General features: G+C 36.4%; 1 protein-coding gene and 1 non-coding gene across 2 annotated transcripts in view; both read left to right on the top strand.

Moving 5' to 3' along the window:
- LOC111517173 (uncharacterized) overlaps positions 1–24,666 on the top strand; it is an 83,722-nt gene that overhangs the window by 12,634 nt on the left and 46,422 nt on the right. The window contains exons 2-4 of the mRNA XM_023173243.2: positions 3,946–4,142; positions 21,591–21,936; positions 24,506–24,661. Coding sequence (XP_023029011.1) covers positions 3,946–4,142; positions 21,591–21,936; positions 24,506–24,661 — 699 coding nt within the window. The remainder of the gene's footprint in view (positions 1–3,945; positions 4,143–21,590; positions 21,937–24,505; positions 24,662–24,666) is intronic.
- On the top strand, positions 18,627–18,698 carry TRNAC-GCA (transfer RNA cysteine (anticodon GCA)). The gene has a single exon. It is a non-coding gene; the product is annotated as a tRNA-Cys (tRNA).

Below are 24,666 nucleotides of genomic sequence, written 5' to 3'. Positions count from 1 at the left end.
GCTCTCTTGAGACTATATTAAAATAGTGGATTATTATGGAAATATAACTAATATTCAAATCACGATAACGGTATACTGGTTGGTACTAATTTCTTGCGTTGGTTTGAATACAATTCAAGTTCACTTATTGAATGATGGGTGTGGGTTTTCTTCCAACAGATTTGTGGCTCGTTCTACAAACTTACATTTTTCATAGTTTACTGGGACTTTATATTTTCTAAGATTGTTTACTCGAAAGGAACGTCCATAAAACGAAGACACTTTATTGTGAGATTGTTACTAAACAGTTTTACAAAAACCCGTGTTTCGCCGTACAATTGCTTCTTCGGGTGTGTCTTTAGTATATCAAGTATCGGCCAATTCCATCAGATATCTTCAAAAAGATTTTAAATGCTGTCATATCATCTGAAAAAGTGCCATGGAGCCATTAATGCTTTAACATTTTAATTCATCCATCTAGAGAGTACTAGAACAAACCAGGACTCTGTGGAAATATGTAGAATGCTCTAGATCTTCGTGAAACCATCAACGATTGAATAGTCCCGAACATTCGAGAGTATTCAGGAGCATTCCAATATTTACTAAAATGTTAGGAAATAGTCCTGGAATACAGATCATTGTGGAATGATCAAAGGAGTTATCGTGGTGGTTCTCTATCTTCCGTCCAAAAAGTTTGGCCCTTTAGAAAGGTTCAGAACAGACCAGAATATTCAAGAGTTTTCCCCAAAATTCCAGAACAGACCAGAACAGTCTCGAATGTCGTGGACCTTTTATAATTTGAAAATAACTTTTATATTTCAAATATCACAAAATTTACTGGCAACTCCCTGAACAAATCTGGGTACTTTAGCTAGTAAAAAATAATAATGATCCTTGATAAAATTTCCTCATTTTCAGATTCAAAATGAGTGAGTCCCTACCTATCTAAAAAAGACCACAGGAAACAAAAATTGGGCTTTGAAAATCAATTCACTGGTATCAATTTCAAATTTGAAACTGATTTATTTGATGAGGATTAGAACCGTATCCGTCCAAATAGCTTTCCAGTTACCAATTTGAACTTCAAAATGGGTATAGGTGTAGGTATAATGAACTATCCACAAAATATAACCATGTGCCATCGCTGACTTTTTGTATTCCTATAAAAGAACAAAATGCTGTGTATATTGTCTAGAAGAAATTGCGACTAAAAAACATGTATTAGGTACGAAATAAAAGTACTCCTTGTCCTAATTATAATTACGGATGTCATTTTGAAATTCATTCAGGCATGTTGCCAAATGCATTAGTAATTTTCAGTTTGATTAGCTTGGCAAAGCATGAATCCCAAAAATTTTGAACGGGTTTTCGAAAATAATATCCACATACATTGTTTGCTCCAATAATATTTCTATGGACAGTCAGTTCGTTCGTAAATGCACAAATTTTATGGAGCATGTAAATTCTCAGCAGTCAGACAATATTGCTCAGTTTCAAAATCGTATTGTCTACTTGCCTACGTAGTTCAGAGAGTTGAGAGAATCTAAGTTTTCATCCCATATCCAGCAAAGTGAAAGTATTGTTATTAGTGCTTTCAAATTGTGTGCGGTTTAAATCGTAAAGCGTTAAAAGCTACATCAAAAACTTTGCGATCCCATCAGATACAATAAAGATTCCTGAGTACCAATAAAAATGCAACACGAGGCCATCAAATATAATAGTAACGTAGTATATTAAATTACGCCTTCTATTATAGATCCATCGTTAATGGACCAACTGTCCGTTCGAACTTCGAGAATACCACTTACTTTCTTTAGAATTTCCAATAAGAAATGAACCTCACAAACGAGAATCGACAAAGTTTGTTTTTTATGGAGTCTGACCTAGAAATGTTATACACGTTCATGTTCAAACATTATTTGTGAAGATTCTTCCTCAATCCAGGACGCTGTCAAACAAGTCGTGAAAATGTTATTCCTTCCTGTCACTGTAAACTGTTAGTCTACAACACAACACGTAAAAATGTGTTACAGTTATTCAATTGTTCCAACAACTGTTTATTGCGGTAAGATGAGATTCATACAATTAATATGATAAAAAAATTGTCAGTGAAAGCGTTGATTCGTAGCATGTGTTTTCGTAAATGCCTCAGGTGAAACAACTGCTGCTGACTATTTTGTGGGGCCCTGAGAATGGAATTTCTGTCGTGGCCAATGATTCGTTGCTTGAACCTTCTATAGAAGTTGGCTTTCAAGTGTAGTTGAATAATTATGAATGATATCCATGATAATGAAACAATTTTCAAACTGATACCTTTACTAAAGTCGCACTTCGCTAAACAGTAGCTCCCTCAATCAAACTGGTTGAATAAATTGTCTCATAATGTATTATATACAACAGACCTATCAGAAGGACATTTTGGGCGAGTGAGTTATTCATGAATATCACTGGAGTTTAAGTCCCAACACCAAACCGTTATTTTTATCACCTCGACACATGTTTCGATCACCAAGTGATCATCAAGAGGAAGATCAAACTTCCTCTTGGACATGGTTTGGTGTTGGGACTAAACTCCAGTTACATTCATTACAACACCAACGGTTCCAAACAGTACATCACAAGAGTCATTTGCAGCTTCCTCATATGTAGAATTCAGTGGGTGAAAATTAATAATTACATATCGCATACAATTGAGGTCTGTTCTGGTGTTTCCCAGGGTAGTCACTGTGTACCATTACTTTGCGATATCTCTAGTGATGATTTCACTGCACACATTTCTCACTCAGAGGGATTGTTATTTGCTAATGATCTCAATCTATACCGTGTGACTGAATCGTATGTTAATTTTCTGAAACTTCTAGATAATGTGAGCCATTTAACCAATTGGCTCAGAACCAAATCTTGACAAATATCTAGTAATGTGTTTCAATCATTCTCAGGTACCGATCATATATGGATACTGCATAAACTCTTTACCCTTGAACCAAGTTGATGAAATTAAAGATTTTGGTGATATGTTTCATAAAAAGTTGTGAATATCATCCCATATTAATAAAATAACCTTGAAATCACCCAAACATCTTGGATATGTAGATACGATCACTAAAGACTTATCGGCAAGCACAATGAAAATTCTGTATAGTTCATTAATTATGTCATATTTAGAGTATGCATCCATTGTGTGATGTGCATCTTACTTAGTGTAAGGCGAATTCAGGTTGACCTAATATTTCTATTGTCAGTCCAAATCAATTGCCCGGAACTTCACTCTTTGGCCTGAGAGTCAAGCGAAGAGTGACAAGCTATGGTGGAGCTATTTTAGTTGAGAACTCACACTTTACCAATTATGGATTTAATAGCCAAATGTCAAGAATGTTAAGGGAACTAATGCCTCAGAACTTGATTTATTTACTTACTCTTTGGAGGTCTTCAAAACGTGTGCAGTCAAATGTGTATTTAGTCTATATATTTATGCCTTGTATGTTTGTTAGTATGCAGGTGAAATTTTTGAGTAGTATTTCATCTATGAGTTTGAGAGTTTATATAAATCTTCCGGAGAAATGCTTGGAAATAATTTTGTGACATAAAAAAAATAATTTGGAATTAGACGGAAGTTCATCATTTCACGAACTAATCTGTCTGTTTCTGTTTTCTGTTTCTGTTTGAAAAACATCTCCAATATTCAGTTTTCATCTGATTCCAAATCGGTTTCTTTTGTTGTCCCAAATTCATTACAAAACATTCCCCCATGAACTCATAGATAAAATGATTCTTGAAATCTCAATATAAAATGTCACATTTACATTTTCTTTGTTTTCCTAGTGTTCCGCACCGCCATCTAGCGTGAATAATCCCCTTGCATAATAGATTCACCCAATTAGAATTTTCATAACATTGTTCCATCTTCCATATGAAAATATAGCTAGTAATGCCTCGCTGAATATTATCAATTGATTTTTTTTTCAGGTTGATAGCTTCTGGCCAACGACCAAACATCAACGCAGAATTAGTAGTTTGGCAACTAGTGCGTCTCTTGGCATCCCACGATGACCCTACTCTCAAAACAAAAGTTGCAAGACTGGCCAAAGCCCTCTTAGATTACCAACCAGATTTCCAACGAATAATTTCAGCTAGGAGAAAAGCTCTAGAACAAGCTGTACAAGGTAACTATTACAGTATTTCGTGGATATTTGATTATCCCTACTCAGCTCTGTTTTTTGTTATAATTTTCTTTTGGAATCACCTCACCTTGGGTCAATCACTTTTTATTGACACATAATGTGGCCTTGAAAGTGCTCTATCACCACTTTCGGCAACAATATTGCCTTCTGCTCCAGGGTATATTGAATCCATAGTGGAGAACAAGGACTTTATTGAAACTATTGCTACCCACCTTCAGGTTCATATAAGCTTATGGACATGTTTAAGTTCTTCTCGTCCATCATCTCGTTGTGGAGTTTCCAGCTCCAGGAAAGGAGTAAAAACGAGTGATATATCGGGATCTTCTCTTCGAACTATGTAGACCACTTTGTTACAGTAATTGTTCCGATTATTGGAGTCCTTGGAGGAATGATTTCCTCCTTACTCTCGAAGCTCAAGACCAAACTGCTTGCCGCATCACGACCAACATTTTGGTAGGATGAATGCTCAGGGCACATGATCCTTGGACCCATATATCACTTGCATCAGGATGTGGAAAGTGGTCATATACTTCATATATATCGATGATGAATGAACCACATCCAGAGCAAAAATTTGATTGGATAGAAACCCTTGTTGACCATTCCTTCAAGATTCGTAAGTCACATCTAATGCATAATATCGTACTTTAATACAATACAATTTGTTTTCTAATACTCCTGGACTCCAACCAAAGTACATCAATTACCAGCTGCAGAAAACATTTCAAAAAAGTTTTCTGAATATCAGTGTTGCTGTTTCTGTATTTTTGTACTAAATTCACTAGATATGTAACATAAAAACACTCTCAGAACACCTTTTATTGTTCTTGTACTTTTTTGGACTAGTCATATCAGATTTTAATCAATTAATATGACGTACGTGTGACGTACGTATTATTTTCGACATGAAATCATTCTCACACTGTCAATAGTCAATTGTCACTTTGTCGTTGATGTCTGCCACTTGTCACCCAATTATTTGTTATTTTTGTTGAATTGAAATTGATGAAAAACTGCAACTATAGCGAATATTACAAGAGTTTTCTGTAGATCTGTAGAGTAGGGAGGGTGAGTGTAGGCTCATAGCATTTATGCCACGTGTGATCCATTGTACATCCTCCCAAGGAGTTGTCCTCCTAGGTCATCGTCCATCATGTCCTTTCCAGGAAGGTGGACAGGTCACTAGGAGATATCTACTTTATATTGGCAGATGTAGGCCAAGACTCGCCGAATTCACATTCTCTTATTGACGATATCTCCGGGCACTCGCACAGGACATGCCTGACAGTTTCATCTTCCTGTTCACACATCCTGCATAGAGGTGTGTCTACTAGCCCCATATTGTGAAGGTGTTTCCTTAGTTGACAGAGGCCAGTCAGAAATCCTACCGTTAAGCCTAGATTTGTCCTGGTCATCGCCAGATATTTCTTCGGCGCCAGCTTCCCAGGGTCGCCCAAGATGATCCTGGCAAGATTGCATCCTTTGAATCCGTACCTTCTCTTCAGGGATTGAGCATGGGTGTGACATTTGGCTGGTTCCGCAAAGGCATCAGGTCGTAGGTGCCACTTACTGGAGTTTTATTCCAACACCAAACCGTTATTTTCGACACCTCGACATGTGTTCCAACCACCAAGTAATCGATGTGTTAAAAATAACGTTTTGGTGTTGGGATGAAACTTCAGTAATATTCATTACTATAACAAAGGTTTTGAACAGTGTATCACATGTGAGTAACAATAGGAATGAAAAGGGTAGATATATGCCGAACGTATTCAATAATTCGCCGTTTGAATACTATTTTATCCGATCTAGTACTTTTTTCATTCAACTTCTAGTACATCTATCAAGGGTTTGCGGCAACACTACGGCAGATATTTTTAATTTTGTAATTTATAAGGTATTTTATACAGGGTGTAACTAAATAAGTGTAAAACATTTAAGGAGGTGATTTCTCATCGAAAAAAAATTTAGGATCTTTCATTTGAAGAAATTTCATTGCAGCATCCCTTGTCAAGGTACAGGCCCTTAAAGGGGGTACATAAAATTTGTATAACAATTTTTTTACAAGCACTAAAAAAGTTACAATATTGAAATTAACCTGACGTTTTGTACTACCAAAAATACACTTAGCCAGAAATTTGTTTGGTTTACCCCACGGTTGTAAGGGTTGGAAAACACAACCCCTAAAATTTATTTCCAATGTAACTTTTTGTCTTATTATTTGTTTACCATTTAAAATTGTATTTCCGATAGCCTGTTTTATTCGTAATGAAAAAAGTTTCTTGGGTTTTTCGCCCAAAAATAAACCAGTTCGCAGCAAAAAATTATTTTAGGAACAACTACAGAGATACATCGTCATAAATGCGAAAATACGAAACTAATCTATCTAGTAGGTCTCTATTAGCGATAGTGACAATTGAATTGCTATGACGCTGTCAGTTTGTGAATTTTCGAAATTGAATTCATACTAATTGTGTGTTGTTGTTCTGTTCTTAATTTTTTACTTTAATAATTCACTTGTTATTAAAATGACATACACAAATGAGGAAATGTCTGATATTCATTACGTTTACGGTTTGTCGCAGGGGAATGAGTTAATAATAATAATAATATTATAATAATACTTCATTACCTTTTGGACAGAAATTACATTGTATGGTAATCGTCAAGCTTATATAACTACATTTAGCACATGGTACTGTGTTACATGCCAACATTCAGATACTAAAATAAGATAAATTAAATGCAGAAAGGCAACGGAAATGCGTGCTGTCTTTCGAGGTAGTTCTATTACCGAAGTCAAACAACAACAAACAAGTAACAACAACAGAACGTCAACATAATAAAAATAAAAACATGAAGAACATAGTACCAGTTAAAGCGGTGAAAACTATTCGAAAATTTGTGAAAGGCTGTAAAAGCAATTATTTATCAAAAAACGTTTCAAAGTCGACTTGAATATTTTTATTCTTTCGCAATTTTTTATGTCATCTGGTAAGTTGTTGAAAATTTTTAAACACAGTAATACTTGGGGAATTCTTTCCAACCTCATATATGACAAATGGAATATGAAACAAGGAACATTGTCTTGTTGTCCTCGAGTGATAATTAAAATTCATAAGGAAGTTATTTTTTTTCAAATATATATATATACACAACTCAAAGATGAACAGTGAGGGTAAGGTTAGAATTTTGTATTTTATGAAGAGTTCTTTACAATTTTGTCTTGAAGAGACTCCTGCTATACATCTGATATTTTTTTCTGCGCTTTAAACGCTTTGTCAGCTAGCGCAGATGTTCCCTAGAAACAAAGACAGTATCTCAGTTTTGATTCAGCTAAAGCGTGATATAATTGTATTAGTTGGTGTTCATTCATTACAGTTTTGAGGTTTTTCAGTTTGTAACTGAAGTTAGAAGCTTCTAGAAGATATGCTGAAATGTATCCTCAACGGCAGCATCCTTCACATAGAATATTTGCTCGACTTCATCAACGATTACGAGAATATGGTTCATTCGACAAAAAAAACGCAGGATTGTGGTCGCCATCGAGAAGTACGAACAATACAGCTTGAGGAAGCAGTACTCAATTTGATTGAAGAACAACCTACTACCAGTACTAGAAAGATTGCTTTTCAGCTAAATGTTGATCATATGACAATATTTCGAATTTTAATGGAACAACTCTTATACCCTCAGCATCTACAACGAGTACAGGCACTGTTACCGCAATATTTTCCGAACCGTCTTGAATTTTGCAATTGGATGCTGGAAATCATTAGAAGAAATTGTGACTTTCTGAAGACGGTAGAATTCACAGATGAATATAGTTTTTTTCGGGACAAGATTATTAATTTTCATAATTACCACATATGGACTGATGAAAATCCTCACGCTGTTGTCGAAACTAACCATTAAGAACAGTTTTCTCTCAACGTGTGGCTCGGAATCATTGGGGATGATTTAATTGGGCCTCATTTTCTACCTCAACCTCTACCTTAAATGGTGCGAACTGGTTTATTTTGGGCAAAAAACCCAAGAGACATTTTTTGTTTAGAATGAAACAGGCTATCGGAAATAAATTTTTAAATGGTAAACAAATAATAAGACAAAAAATTACATTGGAAATAAATTTTAGCGGTTGCGTTTTCCACCCCTTACAATCATGGGGTAAACCAAATAAATTACAGGCTAAGTGTCTTTTTGGTAGTACAAAACGTCAGGTTAATTTCAATATTGTAACTTTTTCAGTGCTTGTGACAAAAATTGTTATACAAATTTTATGAAACCTCTTTAATGGCCTGTATCTTAACAAGGGATGCTCCAATGAAGTTTCTTCATATGAAATATCTTATTTTTTTTTCGGTGAGGAATCACCTCCTTAAATGTTTTAAACTTATTCAGTTACACCCTGTATATTGATAATCTTAGATAATGTATAAAATAGAAAAACCATCTGTCAATTTAATTCTCGTCATTTTACAAACACTTGATGATGAAGACTCAAGAAATGATGCTTCAAACGATTAAGTTGCAAGCATGTTGAAGCTTATAAATAAAAAGTACTTTCTCCCAATTGCACTCTATTGCACGGCTAGTGTATATTCACTGCAACTGCGTCACAAAACGGATTAATTATCAACGAATCAAAGTTATTGCTTGTTTCTCCTCAGCAATTACGAAACACCGTAAAATCTGTCTGTTTCGCATCGAGCAGATGGCGTAGACTTGGAAAATTATAGTCGAATGTTAAAGTAATTGTGTCATTAATAACTGCGGCAATCAAAGACCTATCTGACGTTATTGAAAAGTACGGCATTCAAACGTGTGGCATACAACGGAATACAGGCAGGTTACTGACCCTCTAGCTTTCGTGAAACTGTTTATTGTTTCATAATTACTTCGACGCAGCATTTTTCAATGCCTCATCGATTACCGATTGTTCCAGATGTATCGCGTAAGACACAATGGTTGGAGGTGCCCTTTGCAATTTTAGACTAATGATTCTCCAATTGAGACACTTTGGATCTTCCCGAATATTTTGTGTATGAAAGGCTTGATTCCATTGTAGATTCAACTCAGATTATGTACTCTGCTTGGGTGTTTGATAGCGAAACTATTTGCTTAAATGACTTCAAAGTGATTGCTGCTTCAAACTGGATGAAAACATACCCAGCAGAAGAACGTGTGATTTCAAAAACAAATCTTGCAGTCCATTCAATAACACAGTCTACTCTCGAAAGCGTTCCTTACATTATTCAAGATGTCCGGAGTCAGCAAACGGCATTCCCGAACAATTATGTTTCAGGTCTTCTAGATTTGTAGGCTTAGTAGCTTAGTGGCCAGCTAGATCAGGTGATCTAGCTGGCCACTCCACTAGATCCCTTCTGCCGATGCAACGCATTGGAAAATGTCCGTCCAAAAACTCTCACCCGAAAATCAAAATGTAGGGGTGCTCCATCCTGCTGAAAGGTTATTTCATTTTCTACTACGATCATTTTCTAACATTTGTGTTATCATAGGATCTACACAGTCTTGTAATAGATTTAAGTATTTGTCTCCAATGGGATTACCTTCAATGAAGAATGATTCAACAATATGATAACAAGAATGCCGGCCCAGACATTCAATTTTTGTGGAGTTTCTGAATGTGTTTCCATCACCGAATAAGGATTCACATCACTCCATTAACGGCAATTATGTCTATTCACTTCACCATTCAACATGAAAGAACTTTCGTCTGAAAAACATGTATTGAATAATAGGATTGGGTTATTGGTCAATTGCTCGCTGAACACCTCACAAAACTGAAGTCGACGCTCAGGATCATCTTTGTTTAATTCCTGAACTAGCCTTATTTTCAAAGGATGGAATTTGTAGGCTTTCAAAATCCGAAAAACATTAGTAGCTGATACACCAAACGCTCTAGCTACTTGTCTGACAGATTGTTGATTATCCATTTGTACATGTCCTAAAACTGCAACTTCAACTCCGTCATTTCTAGCAGGACGGGATAATTCATGTTTTCTGTTATGAACAGAACCTGAAGTTCGATACTTATCCATTAACTGTTCAACGTATTGATGGCTCATGTTGGGGTTTGGATGATTCGTATTATAAATTCTTGCAGCAGCTTTAGCACATTCATAATTTCGATAATAGGTTGCAACAATTTCTATTCTTTCTTCAGTAAAATAAACCATGTTGCAACACAGTGAACAAGAATGACTGAATAATAAATCGTGAAGAAGTGACAGTGACCAACTATCTGCTTTTCGTTCTGCAACGACTACATTCAACAAAAACTACCAGTACAGAAAAAACTAACAGTGTCGTCCATTTCAAAACGTTTACTCCTAATTGAATGAATTCAACAAATTCATATTTGCTAAAAACTTCAAAAAAAGTTACAAAGAAAGCATCAACTTGAACTTCGACCGCAATCATTATGAAAATGTTAGCGATTGGTACGAAAACTTCTTTCCGCCGATACCCATACAAGAAAATAATACATTCAATGTAGATGAAGAAGAATATTTTGAAATCTTATATCAGGGAAAAAACTCAACTCCAGGGCATGACTATATCACAAGAAACATGTTGAGAAAGCTGGATTATGAAATTCACAAGTATATCATAAAAAGCTATGAATTTTCCTTAAAACTGTACCTTTACCATCATCATTATGTACCTGCCAATTGGAAAATGTGCACAATAATTACAATTTTTAAACCAAACAAGGATCACTCCCTTACAGACAGTTATCGGCCGATTACTCTCTTGCCTGTAATTGGCAGCATCAACTGGGTTGTCCTAACTATCTAGTACATACAATTAGGAATCTGCTAATTGACAGGAAACTGAGAGTTAAAATATTGAGTAGTTTTTCAGACAAATTCATCCCAGAACAGGGAGTTCCACAGGGTTCACCGCTCTCACCATTGTTATATAACTTATGATATTCATCATCACCAACAAGGGCATATCAACCACTTCAGGCATGAAGCATATGCAAATGGCACCGCTCTAATTGCGCACTATCAAAAGCTGGACAAAGTTATTAACAATTTGGTACATCTTGCAACAATAACAAATGACTGGTTCAATAAATGGAGGCTCCAGCTAAACCCATCTAAGTCTCAGTTCATCATATTGAATCATCGAAATTACGCAACTTTTCCAACAATCAACGTTTTCCAACATATCTTACATGCCAAATCGACAGTTGATTACCTAGGTGTTACGCTTGATTCCAGACCAAATTTCAACAGCCATGTCAATAACAAAAAAAAAGAAAGTGATTGCAAGAGCCGCACATTTCACAAATTTGACAAACCCGGGAGCAGGTGCAAACATATCAACAGCAATCCGAATATATAAATTAATCTGTGGTCCACTTATTGAATACTCGCACCCACTGTTTCTCAATATCTAACAAAGGGCCTTGAAAACACTTAAAGTATATGAAACAACGGCTATGAGGAAAATAACAAGCCATCTGCTGTACCAACTCACTGTTATTATCCCTATCGAGGACAGACTACCATCACTTACTCAGAAGTTTGCTAGAAAAGATGACAATGTAGATATCATTATAAAGTATGCTGTGACGAGAAACCCCCATGCAAGAGTACGACATCGACACCCAACAGAAACACTGTTAGAAAAATTAACATAACTTTATCAATGAAATTGTTTTGTTTGTTCATTTTTATATCCATATAATATTTTCTTTTTTTTTATATTCATATAATTTTTTTTTCATTGTAAAATAAGCCATGTTATTTCAAAGCAATTTTGTTACACGGGCGGAAGGACTTCGGTCGATAGCCAGTTGAACAAAATTGTAACTTTGTTCAATAAATTACAATTATTATTATTATTACTCTACAAATCTAGAAGACATGCGACAGAGAATTCTTCGGGAATGCCGATTTCTGACTCCGGACATCTTCAATAATGTAAGGAACGCTTTCGGAAGTAGACTGTATTATCGTATGGAACTAGATGGAGGTCATTTTGAACACTTCATCCGTTGATTGTGTTGCCATTGATATTACTTTTGTTGATTTCTTCAATAAAATGAGCGACAGCGAATTTTCTGTTTTTTTCTTAAATAAAACGTTCAACATTTAATTTCTCAATAACGAATGAGCCACTTTCGAAAAAAATTACAGAATCGATAGAGGGACAAAAGGCCTCTCAAATGAGATATCACTCGACCCCGCGTATCACTGAAAAAAATATAGGGGGTACTTGCTGACCGCAGGGGGGTGAAGTTTCGGGTAATGAGTTCCATATTAGAAGTAGTCCCCCTAGAAATGAAAATTGACGTTCGCTTTGGAATTTTCGATTACATGTCCTTTTCTGACTTACAGGGGGGGTCAAGTTTTCGCTGGAACGCTCTGTATGTTTATTATAAAGCTGATATAAATATATAGCAACTCGGAAATAAACAAACATAACTTGATAGGGTATGGTAAAATGTTTGAAGTCGTCTAATAAGGCGATCAACATTTGAATATAAGTCTGAAGTTATGTTTTGCGTGTTTATGTCGTACTGTCAAGCTCTTTGAATGGCTTCATAAAATTGTGATTCAAGACGTCAGTAAATTATTTTTCCTCCAATTGAAACACACGTCAGTGGAATTTATCGCTCATAGAAGTGATATTTTCGAAGCCTAGGTGATTTTTTTTTATTACATAGGCTTTTAAAAATAGCTTTCTTTGTTTTGAAGTCTTGCTCTACATAATCACCCAACCAAAAAAACTCTAATGAAGTCACTACGAATGAAAGTAACTGTTAGTAGGTATATTTTTATGGAATATATTTTTGAAGGCATATACCATGACAAAAATGTTGACATTTTGTAATAATGATGATTGTTGTAGATATTTATACTAATGTGCGAACAATTTTCTAACATTTCTCCATTGACTTGATATTTTGTTTTAAAATCATAGTAGGTAAACTCATTTTTATTTTTATTTCGATTTTTTAAACACCACGTACAAACAATCAGTGAAAAATTATGTTTCACACGGCAGAGCAACAGATTTACTGTCTTGGATATATATATATATATATATATATATATATATATATATATATATATATATATATATATATATATATATATATATATATATATATATATATATATATATATATATATATAAATTTCGTTCATATAGATGAGTGGGAAAGTAGGGATTCAAATAACAGAGTGACCTAACCTAACCTAACTACTTACTTACTCACATATATATACAATCGCTCGCTTCGTATACTGTTTTTTTTTCAATGATTTTATCTGAAAGTTTTGGTAATCCCGCATCAAATCGCGTTTTGCGTTCATAAGGTTTGTTTTTGACTATTTTACGTACAGTTGAGAAAGGAATTTAGGTCAAATTTGATGTTGCTTGTAATAGTTTTTTCCTCGAAACCAAACTTGATATGTATATTCTTGTATACATTGAAACATACTCTCTATGTTTCAATATTCAAATGCATCCGAATCTTATTCACTGGAATCTCTTTTACGCATTGTTCACCAGCGCTGTTGGAATCACTACACAGGAAAAAATCTGCGTTGTTATCACACTCGTTATTACTATTAGTACTTGTCCAAGGACGTCAGATTTTAAACAAATAAAAAACATTTCAAGTAATTATAACTTCACCAATATTGAATTTCAACACTCAAATCGCGATCAGTTCCTGAACTGAATATTGACAACACGACTCTTCTAACCATCCTCACCGTAACATGACTTCAAATATAATTTTATGACTCGTCAGCCAATCATGAAACTTGGTTAGTAAAAATTATCCAATATGAACCGCCAATTCTTCAGTCCACGTGGACTAATTCGTAGAGGCATTATTTCTTTGTATTGGTTTTTTTTGGCCTACGATTTCGCCGAAGCTTTAAGAATTAGTATATCGATTACTTCGATTATACTAAGTATTATTCCACTGGTATTCATCACGAAGTTGAGACCAAGAATATCTAAACAACTGAAACGATGTTATTAACATATGGGTGTGAAGTTTCCTGCATGTGAGTAACGAGAGAAAACGGGGTCTTCGTTTTTCTTTCTCCCATTTCCTTCAAGTTCAACCCAACATTTGTCACCGAGATCTTTGACTAATGTTGGTCATCAATCCCTGGAGGTCATTCTCATGCGTGAACTCAGAATCAGACGAAACCACTTGTTGAAGTGTAAGTGCATGATCGTAAATAACCATCACACCAAAGAGAAAGTTGTAGAAGGTTCACAATAATAATGCGGTGAGGTGGGAATTGGATTTGAAAATATTTGCGGATTTATAGAATGAAACCCGTAATCTAAGAAAGTGAAAACTGTCAGCAAGCTGGCAAGTAAAGTGAAATTATCTTTGTTCGAATGAGGTTGATAGTATCAGCTCTTGAACTTGAACGTGTAGATAGATTATTTCAATAAATAGACACTGGGTAAACAAGCAATCAGTATAATAATTTCGAAATCGAATACAATCAGGATCTACGGATTCATCAAGTCTAGCAGCTTGATATTTACTTGACTTTAAAAATGCAATTACTTGAGACATGAATGCTTGACTTGTGATCAAGCATTTTCAATGTCAGACAGCTGTCAAGTTGACAAGTTGACTAATTTTCGTTGTGCTAGTTTCGAAGTGTAGCATCTATCTTTCGAAATGGAACAAGTTATAGAAACGATTTTCAATTTTACGAAAGTTCGTAAAAAGCCAAAAGAAGCAAGTCTGGCTATAATATCAACTATTATAGAATACTATGAAATAAGTAGTACCGAACTAGTGGAAGCATATAAATTCTTTGTAAAGAGAATGGACTTGAATTTGAGAAACAAAAAACCTCTAATTCATCGTATCATCGATTCCGACTCTGACATCATCAATTTGGACAGCGACGTTATGTCGGGCGAAGAAAGCCAAGCGGCAAAGGTCTCAAAAAAGAGGAAAAAAGAGCCAGAAACAGCTCAACTAATCAAACAGTTAAAACCCGGTTTTTTCCAGACTAAATGGACCAATAAGCCAAACTCAAATAAAACCACACCCGCCTTATCACAAAAGCCGAGCGTGGCACTGGATGATCAAATTCAAAAGCCCACTCAGAAAATTGAGTCGGCAAATACAGAGGAAACAGAAGTCCCGCCACCTGACTCAATGGAAGTAGGCGACGCGACGAAAAACTAGTAACAGACACCCCAAAAAATGACCGGGCAGAAACACACAAAAAAGCTGATGAACCTCCACCTATAAACATCCGCGCAAAAGAAAAGTGGAAAGCTTTTAACACGATTGCTGCTGCGCAAAACATATCCATATTGCGGTCGGTGAATACAACAGATGAAATTAAAGTCCATCTTAAAAATACAGATGATTATAGGAGAATTACACGGATCCTCGATCAAGAGAAAATACCCTACCACACCTATACAATGAAAAGCGAAAAACCAGTCACAGTAGTTTTTCGCGGAGTCCCGGAGTCCATAGAGTGTGATGACATCAAGATCGAACTCCAGGGCAATGGATTTGAGATCCTTTCCGTAGCCCGCCTGAGTAAAGCTACCAAGGTATTGATAGCGATCGTGCTTGTTTTGGTCCCAAGGAGCTAAAACAAAATATATGAGATCACCGAAATTCAAAACGTGCGTGTAAGCGCCGAAACACAGAAGCCGAGAAACCAAGCAGGGCAATGTTACAGATGCCAAAAGTTCGGTCACACGCAACGCAACTGTAAAGCAGTTCCAGCCTGCGTCAGATGTGCCGGACGGCACATGGCCAAGGAATGCAAAAGACCTAAAAACTCGCCCTTGCGATGCTTTAACTGCAAGGAAGAACACCCAGAGAGCTTCCATGGGTGCCCAGAACGCCCTGAAAATAAAAGGGCCTCAGATAGGCGTCACGAAAACATACAGACCACAAGCCCAAGGCCTGACGGAAGAAACACAATCAGGAGCGACGTCTCGTACGCGAGGGCCGTCTCATCGTCAGAGAACGCCTGCAGCTCTCCCGAAGGTCTCCCAACGGCCTTAGGGCAGCTGTAGGCGCTTCTAGTGAAGTTTCCGGTACTGCAATCCATGCTTGCCGGAAAATAAAACAAGAAATAGTGCCTAAACGGCCGCAAAGCCAAAGAAGTACGCTGCGACTTCCATACACCGGGCCAAGAGCCAAAAGAAGCCGACAGAGGACCATGCAATCCCCTGCCGCCCCGCCTCAGGAACCCAAGAAAAACTCAAACAGCCAAAAGGATAAGGGGCCATAGGCCCATAAATCTGACTGAAATAAGATAACGAGTAGTAAGCATTTTCAAACTGCTTTATAACGGGTCTTCCAATAGAGACTTCCGAGCTTTGACAATCTATAACAGCTAAATCTGTCAAATTAGTTGTCATTCATTAGTCTGTTTTGCCAAATCACCATGGACGAGTATAACAATCTACAACACATGCAAATAATGAAATTATTGGAAATTGTCCCTGATTTTCATCGAAAAATCATCTTCAGCGATGAGGCCCATTTCTGATTGCGGAATCGTCGAACTCAGGACGATATCAATTCACATGAGATCCAAGAACGTCCAATGCATCTCAAAAAAGTCACATTTTGTTGTGGATTTTGGGCTGGCGGCGTCATCGGTTCATATTTCTTTGAAAACGACGTTGAACAGGCCATCACTGTCAGCGGCGAGTACTATAGGTCAATGATTACCAACTTCTTTCGGCCTGAATGGGATGATCTGGAGACCAACGATATGTGGTTCAAAAGGACGGTCCTACGTGCTACACAGCTCATGCCACACTGGATTTCATGATCGAGCAATTAAAGGTCATGGCCACCTCACGTAGAAGTGATGTTCTGGCCAGCAAGATCATGCAAACATATCCCGTTAGAGTTTTCCTTATGAGATTTTCCTTAGACACAGTTGTAGGTATGCGAATAAGCTACAAACTACAGCTGTCTTCAAAATGACGGACTGTGGCTGCTCATTGGTTTGAGGTTCAACTCAGTACACCTCGAACTCAACTGTTCAAGAACTCTTTCATTTGGAGGACTGCGTTTATGTAGAATAAACTTCCTGAGAATGTTCTTCCAAATGGATTTAATCTCCAGCGATTCAAATCCAATGTGAATCGCTACTTTCGCACAGGCACCGCTCTTAGAGCGCTTTAAGGATTTTCCTGTAATAGTGCTTGTGTTTTGTCGATGATATCTCACACAGACTTTGTTTCATTTAAATTTAAAAGTAGGGAGCTCCTAATTAGTCCGGTCAAATTAGACATTCGGAGCTACCTAAACCTAAACCTTTTACAACTTTTTGAATCGTTATATCTAAAACACGGTGGCTCGTAGGAAAAAAAGTATTGATAAATTTTTTGTAGATAATTTTATAATCTACAATTTTCCTCTGGGGTATTTTTATGATAAAACTTACCATTTTGCTGAAAATCGCGAAAAAATCATTTTTTTGACCTTTGATCCTGAATATTTTTTTTTCCATACAGGAGAAAGATGGGGAACTTTCAAATTTAATTTTTAATCATATTTTGAACAATCTTACTAATTTTCAGCTTGGTGGGAATTTAGGGAGCTTTACTCTTATTTTTTGGTCAAATTTGACCGGACTATAATGAAAGACCTTCTACTTGTAAATAATATTTTTGTCCTTCTGTAGGCCTGAAGTGCAGTCATTGATAAGCCAGCTCTTGTTTAAACAACCGTTCTCGAAGTCGTTAAGGCGGTTTTATTTGATCCGTGACGCAACCGCGGCTTTACGCACAACAAATAAAATGAAGTCATTAATCAAAATTTTTTCGTTTGGATTTGATTGTTGTATTCAATCAATCAGATCGCGAATGTCTAATTTGGTAAAATAATCACCAGTTGTTATATTTTATTGACAGCGATGTACAAAAATCAATGCATAAGAAAATATTTTTCGTACGGTTCAAACTTACTGAGATAGGTATACTGTGTAGGTGCTTAAAATAGATACTTTTGGTTTTTAATCAACAAATTCATTATCAATTTTGTTTGAATAAGCAATTGGTTATTTACTTAGCTAAACGTTTGATGAACTGTATTACTAATTTTTGCTATCAGTAAGTTCTGATATGAATTTTCATCAAGTACTTATATCGACCAGTTGCGTTTTGAACTCCTGATCAAATTATTTTAATAGCACAATGCCTACACAATAAACCATATCATTTCATCTAAATAATATTAGTATTCTTTCAATTTTGTAATGTTGACAGTCGATTTTGACCAAAAACATTTCATTCGTAAACCCATTACTACTATCATTCCGATTACTCTACTGCTACCATAGTTAATAACATGCTGTATATATTTTTTATGAGCTATGAACAAATCAAATAGATCATTATGACGAGAAATATTTTTTGATGATAACGTATGAAATATCAAACAAGTAATGTGGGGATATAGCTCAGTGGTAGAGCATTCGACTGCAGATCGAGAGGTCCCCGGTTCAAACCCGGGTGTCCCCTTTTTTTTCATAATTTTTGTAATGTATGTGTGAAACAAATAACTTTGTTTTTTGTTACAATCACTTACATTTGCTATTAACTCGTTCGGTTGAATTTATATATACTATCCAAAAAATGTTTTCATCTTGTTAATACTATATAGTGCAGGGAAATATTTCTAGTAAATGCAAACACCTCAACATAAGATATCATATGCTTTAAGTCATATCGCGAATTCAACCCAATATAGAAATCTTGATTGTTTCTTCCATAACCTTAAAAACTTTTTAATGTTTTATAATAGACATTAATTTATCCTTAAATTATTACAATCACCTTGGTAATAACTTTATTTATAAGTGTTCCGACGTCCATTGTCTAAAAAAGTTTTATTATATTCGAAATCTGAAATGAAAAAAAATTATATACCTACTTATATTAGAAATACTAAAATCAAATTATTTGAATGAATTGATTAAGAAAAGAAATTGATATAAAAAAATCAGAAAGAAATTATCATGGGCTGTGAAACTTGTAATGAAAACAAGTTACGGTGACTTGAATTATTAAATGGGTTAAACAACAATTGAAATGTTTGTTTGAAGGTGATTGACAATGTTTCGTGATGAATTTCACTAGTTCGGACTTCCATTGTCTACTATATAAAATGATTTGAAATCCCTGAAACAAGTAAAAAAGAATAATTAAAAAAGAATAGTTGAAAATAACAATTATATTAAGCAACAATAAACCTGAAATGAAATGATAGTGAAATAACCTACAAGTAAAAATATAATAATTGAATAAATAAAAATTAAAGGAATGAAAAAAGAAAAAATAATAAAAATAAAAAAGTGTAGAGATTTCAAGTCACGTTAGTTCACGACGTTTCGATCGTTGGTAGAAAAGACTTTGGCTTAAAGACAGCAGGAGCCTCGCAAGGAAGAGAAGCCGTCACAACCAGTGCTTGCACTTCCCTACATCAGAAGATTATCGGAGAGGATAAGAAGAATTGGTTCCAAGTACAACATTAGAACCTGTTTCAGATCCGGTAACACTATCCGTAGCAGCCTCACGAAAACCAGGCCCCCAAACGCGGACTGCGATTCCAAGAATTGCATTTACCGGATACCCTGTGAGTGCGGAAAATCCTATATTGGTGAAACTAAGAGGCCATTGAATGTTCGCATTGCCGAGCACAAGAAGCACACACAGCGAGGAGAAACCAGCAAATCAGGAATAGCAGACCATGTTTGGACCCATCAACACTACATCGAGTGGTCCCAAGCTGAGATCTTGCACAGAGAGGAACATTGGTTCAGGAGAAAATTTAAGGAAGCCGTATACATGTTGTCCAACAACGTATTCAGCCAGGCCAGCGTAGATATACGAAACATATATCTACGCTGGCCTACCCATCATCGAACGAAAAATGACCAACTCCCGCCAAAACGGTCATCTCTCACGGAATCAGTGAAGCGGAAAATGGAAAGTAGAGAAAGTGAAAGTATTTCAACGACCTATAAAATAGTCATCTCTCGGAGGAATCAGTCCAGTCATCACCCGAAGACGATTGTAGATACCAACAATCGAAACGTCGTGAACTAACGTGACTTGGAATCTCTACACTTTTTTATTTTTATTATTCTTTCTTTTTTCATTCCTTTAATTTTTATTTATTCAATTATTATATTTTTACTTGTAGGTTATTTCACTATCATTTCATTTCAGGTTTATTGTTGCTTAATATAATTGTTATTTTCAACTATTCTTTTTTAATTATTCTTTTTTACTTGTTTCAGGCATTTCAAATCATTTTATATAGTAGACAATGGAAGTCCGAACTAGTGAAATTCAACAATTGAAATGTCAAAAACATAAAAGTGATAGTAATGAAAAATAATAATAATTATAAATAACGAACAAACTGAAGAAAAATTGCTATTTCACAACATTTTGTTTGTTACCATTGGCTATCATGTCCGAGTGCTAACTGATATATTCCCCTTTCTTCCCTCGGTTTCACGTTGAATCTTCACCCGTATTCTCGCCTGCTTGGAGGTTTCCATAAATTACAAATACTCACACTACCCTGGCTGAATGCGTCGTTGTTCAACCGTTACGCAGCACCCTCAAACTTCTTTTTCAACCAATGTTTCTCTTCGTGGATGATTTCAACTTTGGACCATTGTTGGTTGGTCCAAACTTGCTCTGCCAGTCTCGATTTGCTGATTTCTCCTCGCTGAATATTTACCTTGTAAAAACAAGGACATTCAACAGTTTCTTGGTAATACCTATATTGGACGCACACAAATATCATCCTGTAAATGGAATTTTTGAAGTTGTTGTTCGTGTTTGGTTTTTGTGAGGTAGCTACATATTGTGTTCCCTGATCTGAATCAGGTACAAGTGTTCCACCCAGACCCAATTATTTTTATAGTCTCCAACAGACGCGAGATGATAGCACTGGAAGTCTCTGTTCCTGGCGAGGCTCTTGTCTCTCAACCAGTGTGTATTCCACCAGCCTTTGTAGTAACCGATTCATTGAAAATATTTCTTGATGGGGCCAGGTTTCTTGTTGAACTACCTTTCCTGTTGCGGATTTGAATGTAACAAATATAAAACCATTATTATTCGGAACGGAAAAGAGAAATAAACCTAATATAACTCAAGCCAACAGTTTCGGCGTGGCACCATTGATAGAGATGTGATTTGGAATGCTGAACCTAAAGCCTTACTTGAGTATACAGGATGGTATGATCAGAAGGTGCAATAACTGATGGGTATTAAACCTAATCACACCAAATCTATACATATAGGCCTATTTATTATACATGAACTATATTATATAAAATATTTGAATTGCCCTATCGAGAAGCTCTATAGATTTCTAAAACTATCATTTTGTTACAGGTCTCGGCTGCCACGGCCTCACCCCCGACGTCTCCGGGCTAACCCATCTCCACGTAGCCATTAAAAATGAACTTCAACGCCACATCGACGCCTACAAGAGCGCCCTCCACCGGCTGGATGAGCTAGGCTTATGCTCAGCGGATAACAAGAAACCTGTGGACGCATCCCATCAGCGCCTTCTATCTCTGCGCCTGCCCGAAGTGCAACAGAGGCTAATCGATAACAAAACACTGCTCACTATCCTCGACAAGCCGGCTTTGAAACAGTTGGACTCGCTGGTTGAGACATTGGCCGATAGAGTGCAGAATGACAAGGAAGCCCTGTTCTGCGTGTCGCAGTTGAAAAGGTGTTTTAGTTATTCTAGGGTGGTCTTGAAAATCGTTGAGAGTGTAACTGATTCATTTGTTTTCTATCTCATACGTGAAAATATTCATCAAATTGAAAGACATTTCTGTTGGATGGGACTGAAAATTGACTTAGTTGGTCTGAAGAAAAAAACTATTGTCGGTGGAAAAACTAACAGTTTATCATTGAGGAAAATATAAATATAATGTACCTGAAACTGCTTAATCTTGTGCTCAGATAATTCCTAGGTCATCTCTCCTAGTAATGGTTCTGTGGACGAAGTCACTTTTCTGAACTTGAATTTCATTATTTTAGACTCATGCTTACAGTTCTTATTTCCCAGATACCATTGTAGCCTTTATCGCTAAATGTAGATGTATGCTCAGGACTTTCTGTAGCTGATGTTCTTCAACCCGTTGATGAGGATTTGCACTTTTATTTTCGCCACCAATTCCTGTAGAGAATGTTCCATTGTCTGCCTCACATAGTGTATCTTTATTTACATTTTTATCGATACTTCACACATGTTGTTGACTTTTTATAATTTGCGCATCTATATTCCTGTGAAGTCTCCAGATGCTGTTCCGATCTGCTCCTGAATATGTTTGTACAGTATGTTTAGTGTTTGAACTTCCAGTGCTAGAACTGAAGTAATGCCTTTTTTTCTTTCTGATGCTAGACCTTGGCTGCTGCTTCAAATTGTTGACCATGACTGTTCTTCGAAAGTTGGGAGCTTTAGAGTTCGTCCTTGCAATGGTCCTGCTGATGCTGGTAAAACTTTTCTTGTTGAAGAAGGTGTAATTTGTACAAGAGAGAACTATTTCAATAAAACTATCAATGCTTTGACTATTCCAGATCTTTTTGTAACAGTACGTTTAATGAATATTACTGGATTTTTTCCCAACACCAAATCGTTATTTTTGACACCTCGACACGTGTTTCGATCACCAAGTGATCATCTTCAAAGAGGAAGATTAAAATTAAGTAGAAGAGGAAGTAAAAGCGAGTTTGCATCTTCCTCTTTGAAGATGATCACTTGGTGATCGAAACACGTGTAGAGGTGTTGAAAATAACGATTTGGTGTTGGGAAAAACTCCAGTAATATTCATTACTACACCAAAGGTTCCAAACAGTGCATCATTATTACGTTTAATGTTTGAGTCATATTTTGTGCGCCGAGACCTATGACGTCCTGCCTATCGATAATGCTATAGCAGTACTTTCATTTGTACCACCTCTTTCACAAAATCAGTCAGTCTGCTTCATTTTGGGATACTCTTTTTCCATTTTCTAGATCAGCATGTGGTACCTCCTGATGGAGTTCCTCTACACAGTTTTAGGAGTATTTGCGAAGATTTTCTCTTTGATTTGCGCCATCTTAGGATTTTTTATGTTTTGATCTGGTTGCTAAGAAATTATTCCATAATTTAAAAGTTTGATGATTTCTTTACCGTTTAAGATCTTTATTATTTCATGTTTTCCACATTTTTCTTACTGTACCTTCAATATGCGTTAAGTGCTTTCACCGAAGTTCGAAAAAAAAATGCAAATTTGAAAAAATATTGAATTTTTTCTGATATTGTTCATCATTCTAAAATCATGAACGTTAAATACAGATACATGTGTGTTGTTATCGGAAGGAGGGGCGTGGCAAAGCGGTTGGTTTTCCCTGAAAACTAAAGTTGACATTACGATTTTCTACAGTCTCAATATAGCACCATCCTGTTGAAATTACATGTCATTAGTGTCCAGGGTATGTTCTTAAGGCCGAAAGAAGTTGGTAATCATCGACCTATAGTGTTCGCCGTTGACAGTCATGGCCTGGTCACATCGTTCTTTAAAGAAATCCACACCAAACAGGACTTTTCCGGAACGCATTGGATGCTCTTGGATCTCATGTGGATAGTTATTCTTTCAGAAATGGCCTCATCGCTGAAGATGATTTCCCGATGAGAATTAGAGTCAGTTGCCAACTGCTCGAGAGCCCATTCAGCGAACACATATCGTTGTTTATGGTCGTTTACCTTCAGTTTCTAGGTCAGTTTGTACGGGTACAGGCCCAAGTCGCGACGCAAAATTCGCCTAGTTGTGGTCTGCAAAAGGCCGAGTTCTTGCAAAATCAACCGCCTTGAATTGTCCTGCAGACTCTCATAGACAGCGGCGATGTGTTCGTCGACGTACGAGTGTTGGTCGATCGTTCACTGAATCAGTGGACTCGAATTTATCCACCACATTGTGAATAGTCCTCTCGGTGGAAGATTATAGCGACTATAAAATGGGCGAAGCGCCCGCACAGAACATCCATTTTGATAAAAATTTCATTATCTACACGCGTTTCAGAATGCTATATCCGTCCATGGTGATTTGACAAAACATACTGAATAAATGGCATCTAATTTGACAGATGTAGTTTCAACAAGAGGGACGTTATCAATTTTCAAAGTTTGGTAATACCTGTTTTAAGACCCTATATAACCACACATGCAAATCGACATCTAACGCCCTTGACACTAACTCCCCCTTCCCCTCATCAACCCATTTTGATTAATTGTAACCCTTCCGAATTCCAGGCTTCAACCTGTCGGCGAGGACATTCCCGTTGCCACGATATTGATGTCTTTCTCACGTGGCTGTGGCGCCCTCTTGGATCTCATGCAGATACCACATAGTCCCTGCCATAGCGACACAGGATATCACTCCGAAACGGAAGTCGATCAGGAAACAGGGTGAG

Source organism: Leptinotarsa decemlineata, unplaced genomic scaffold (genome assembly GCF_025532065.1).
Source record: "Leptinotarsa decemlineata unplaced genomic scaffold, Ldec_3_MD MMD2_tig00001064_RagTag_RagTag, whole genome shotgun sequence".
Classification (NCBI taxonomy): Eukaryota; Metazoa; Arthropoda; class Insecta; order Coleoptera; family Chrysomelidae; genus Leptinotarsa; species Leptinotarsa decemlineata.
This window is presented reverse-complemented; position numbering and strand designations above follow the sequence as displayed.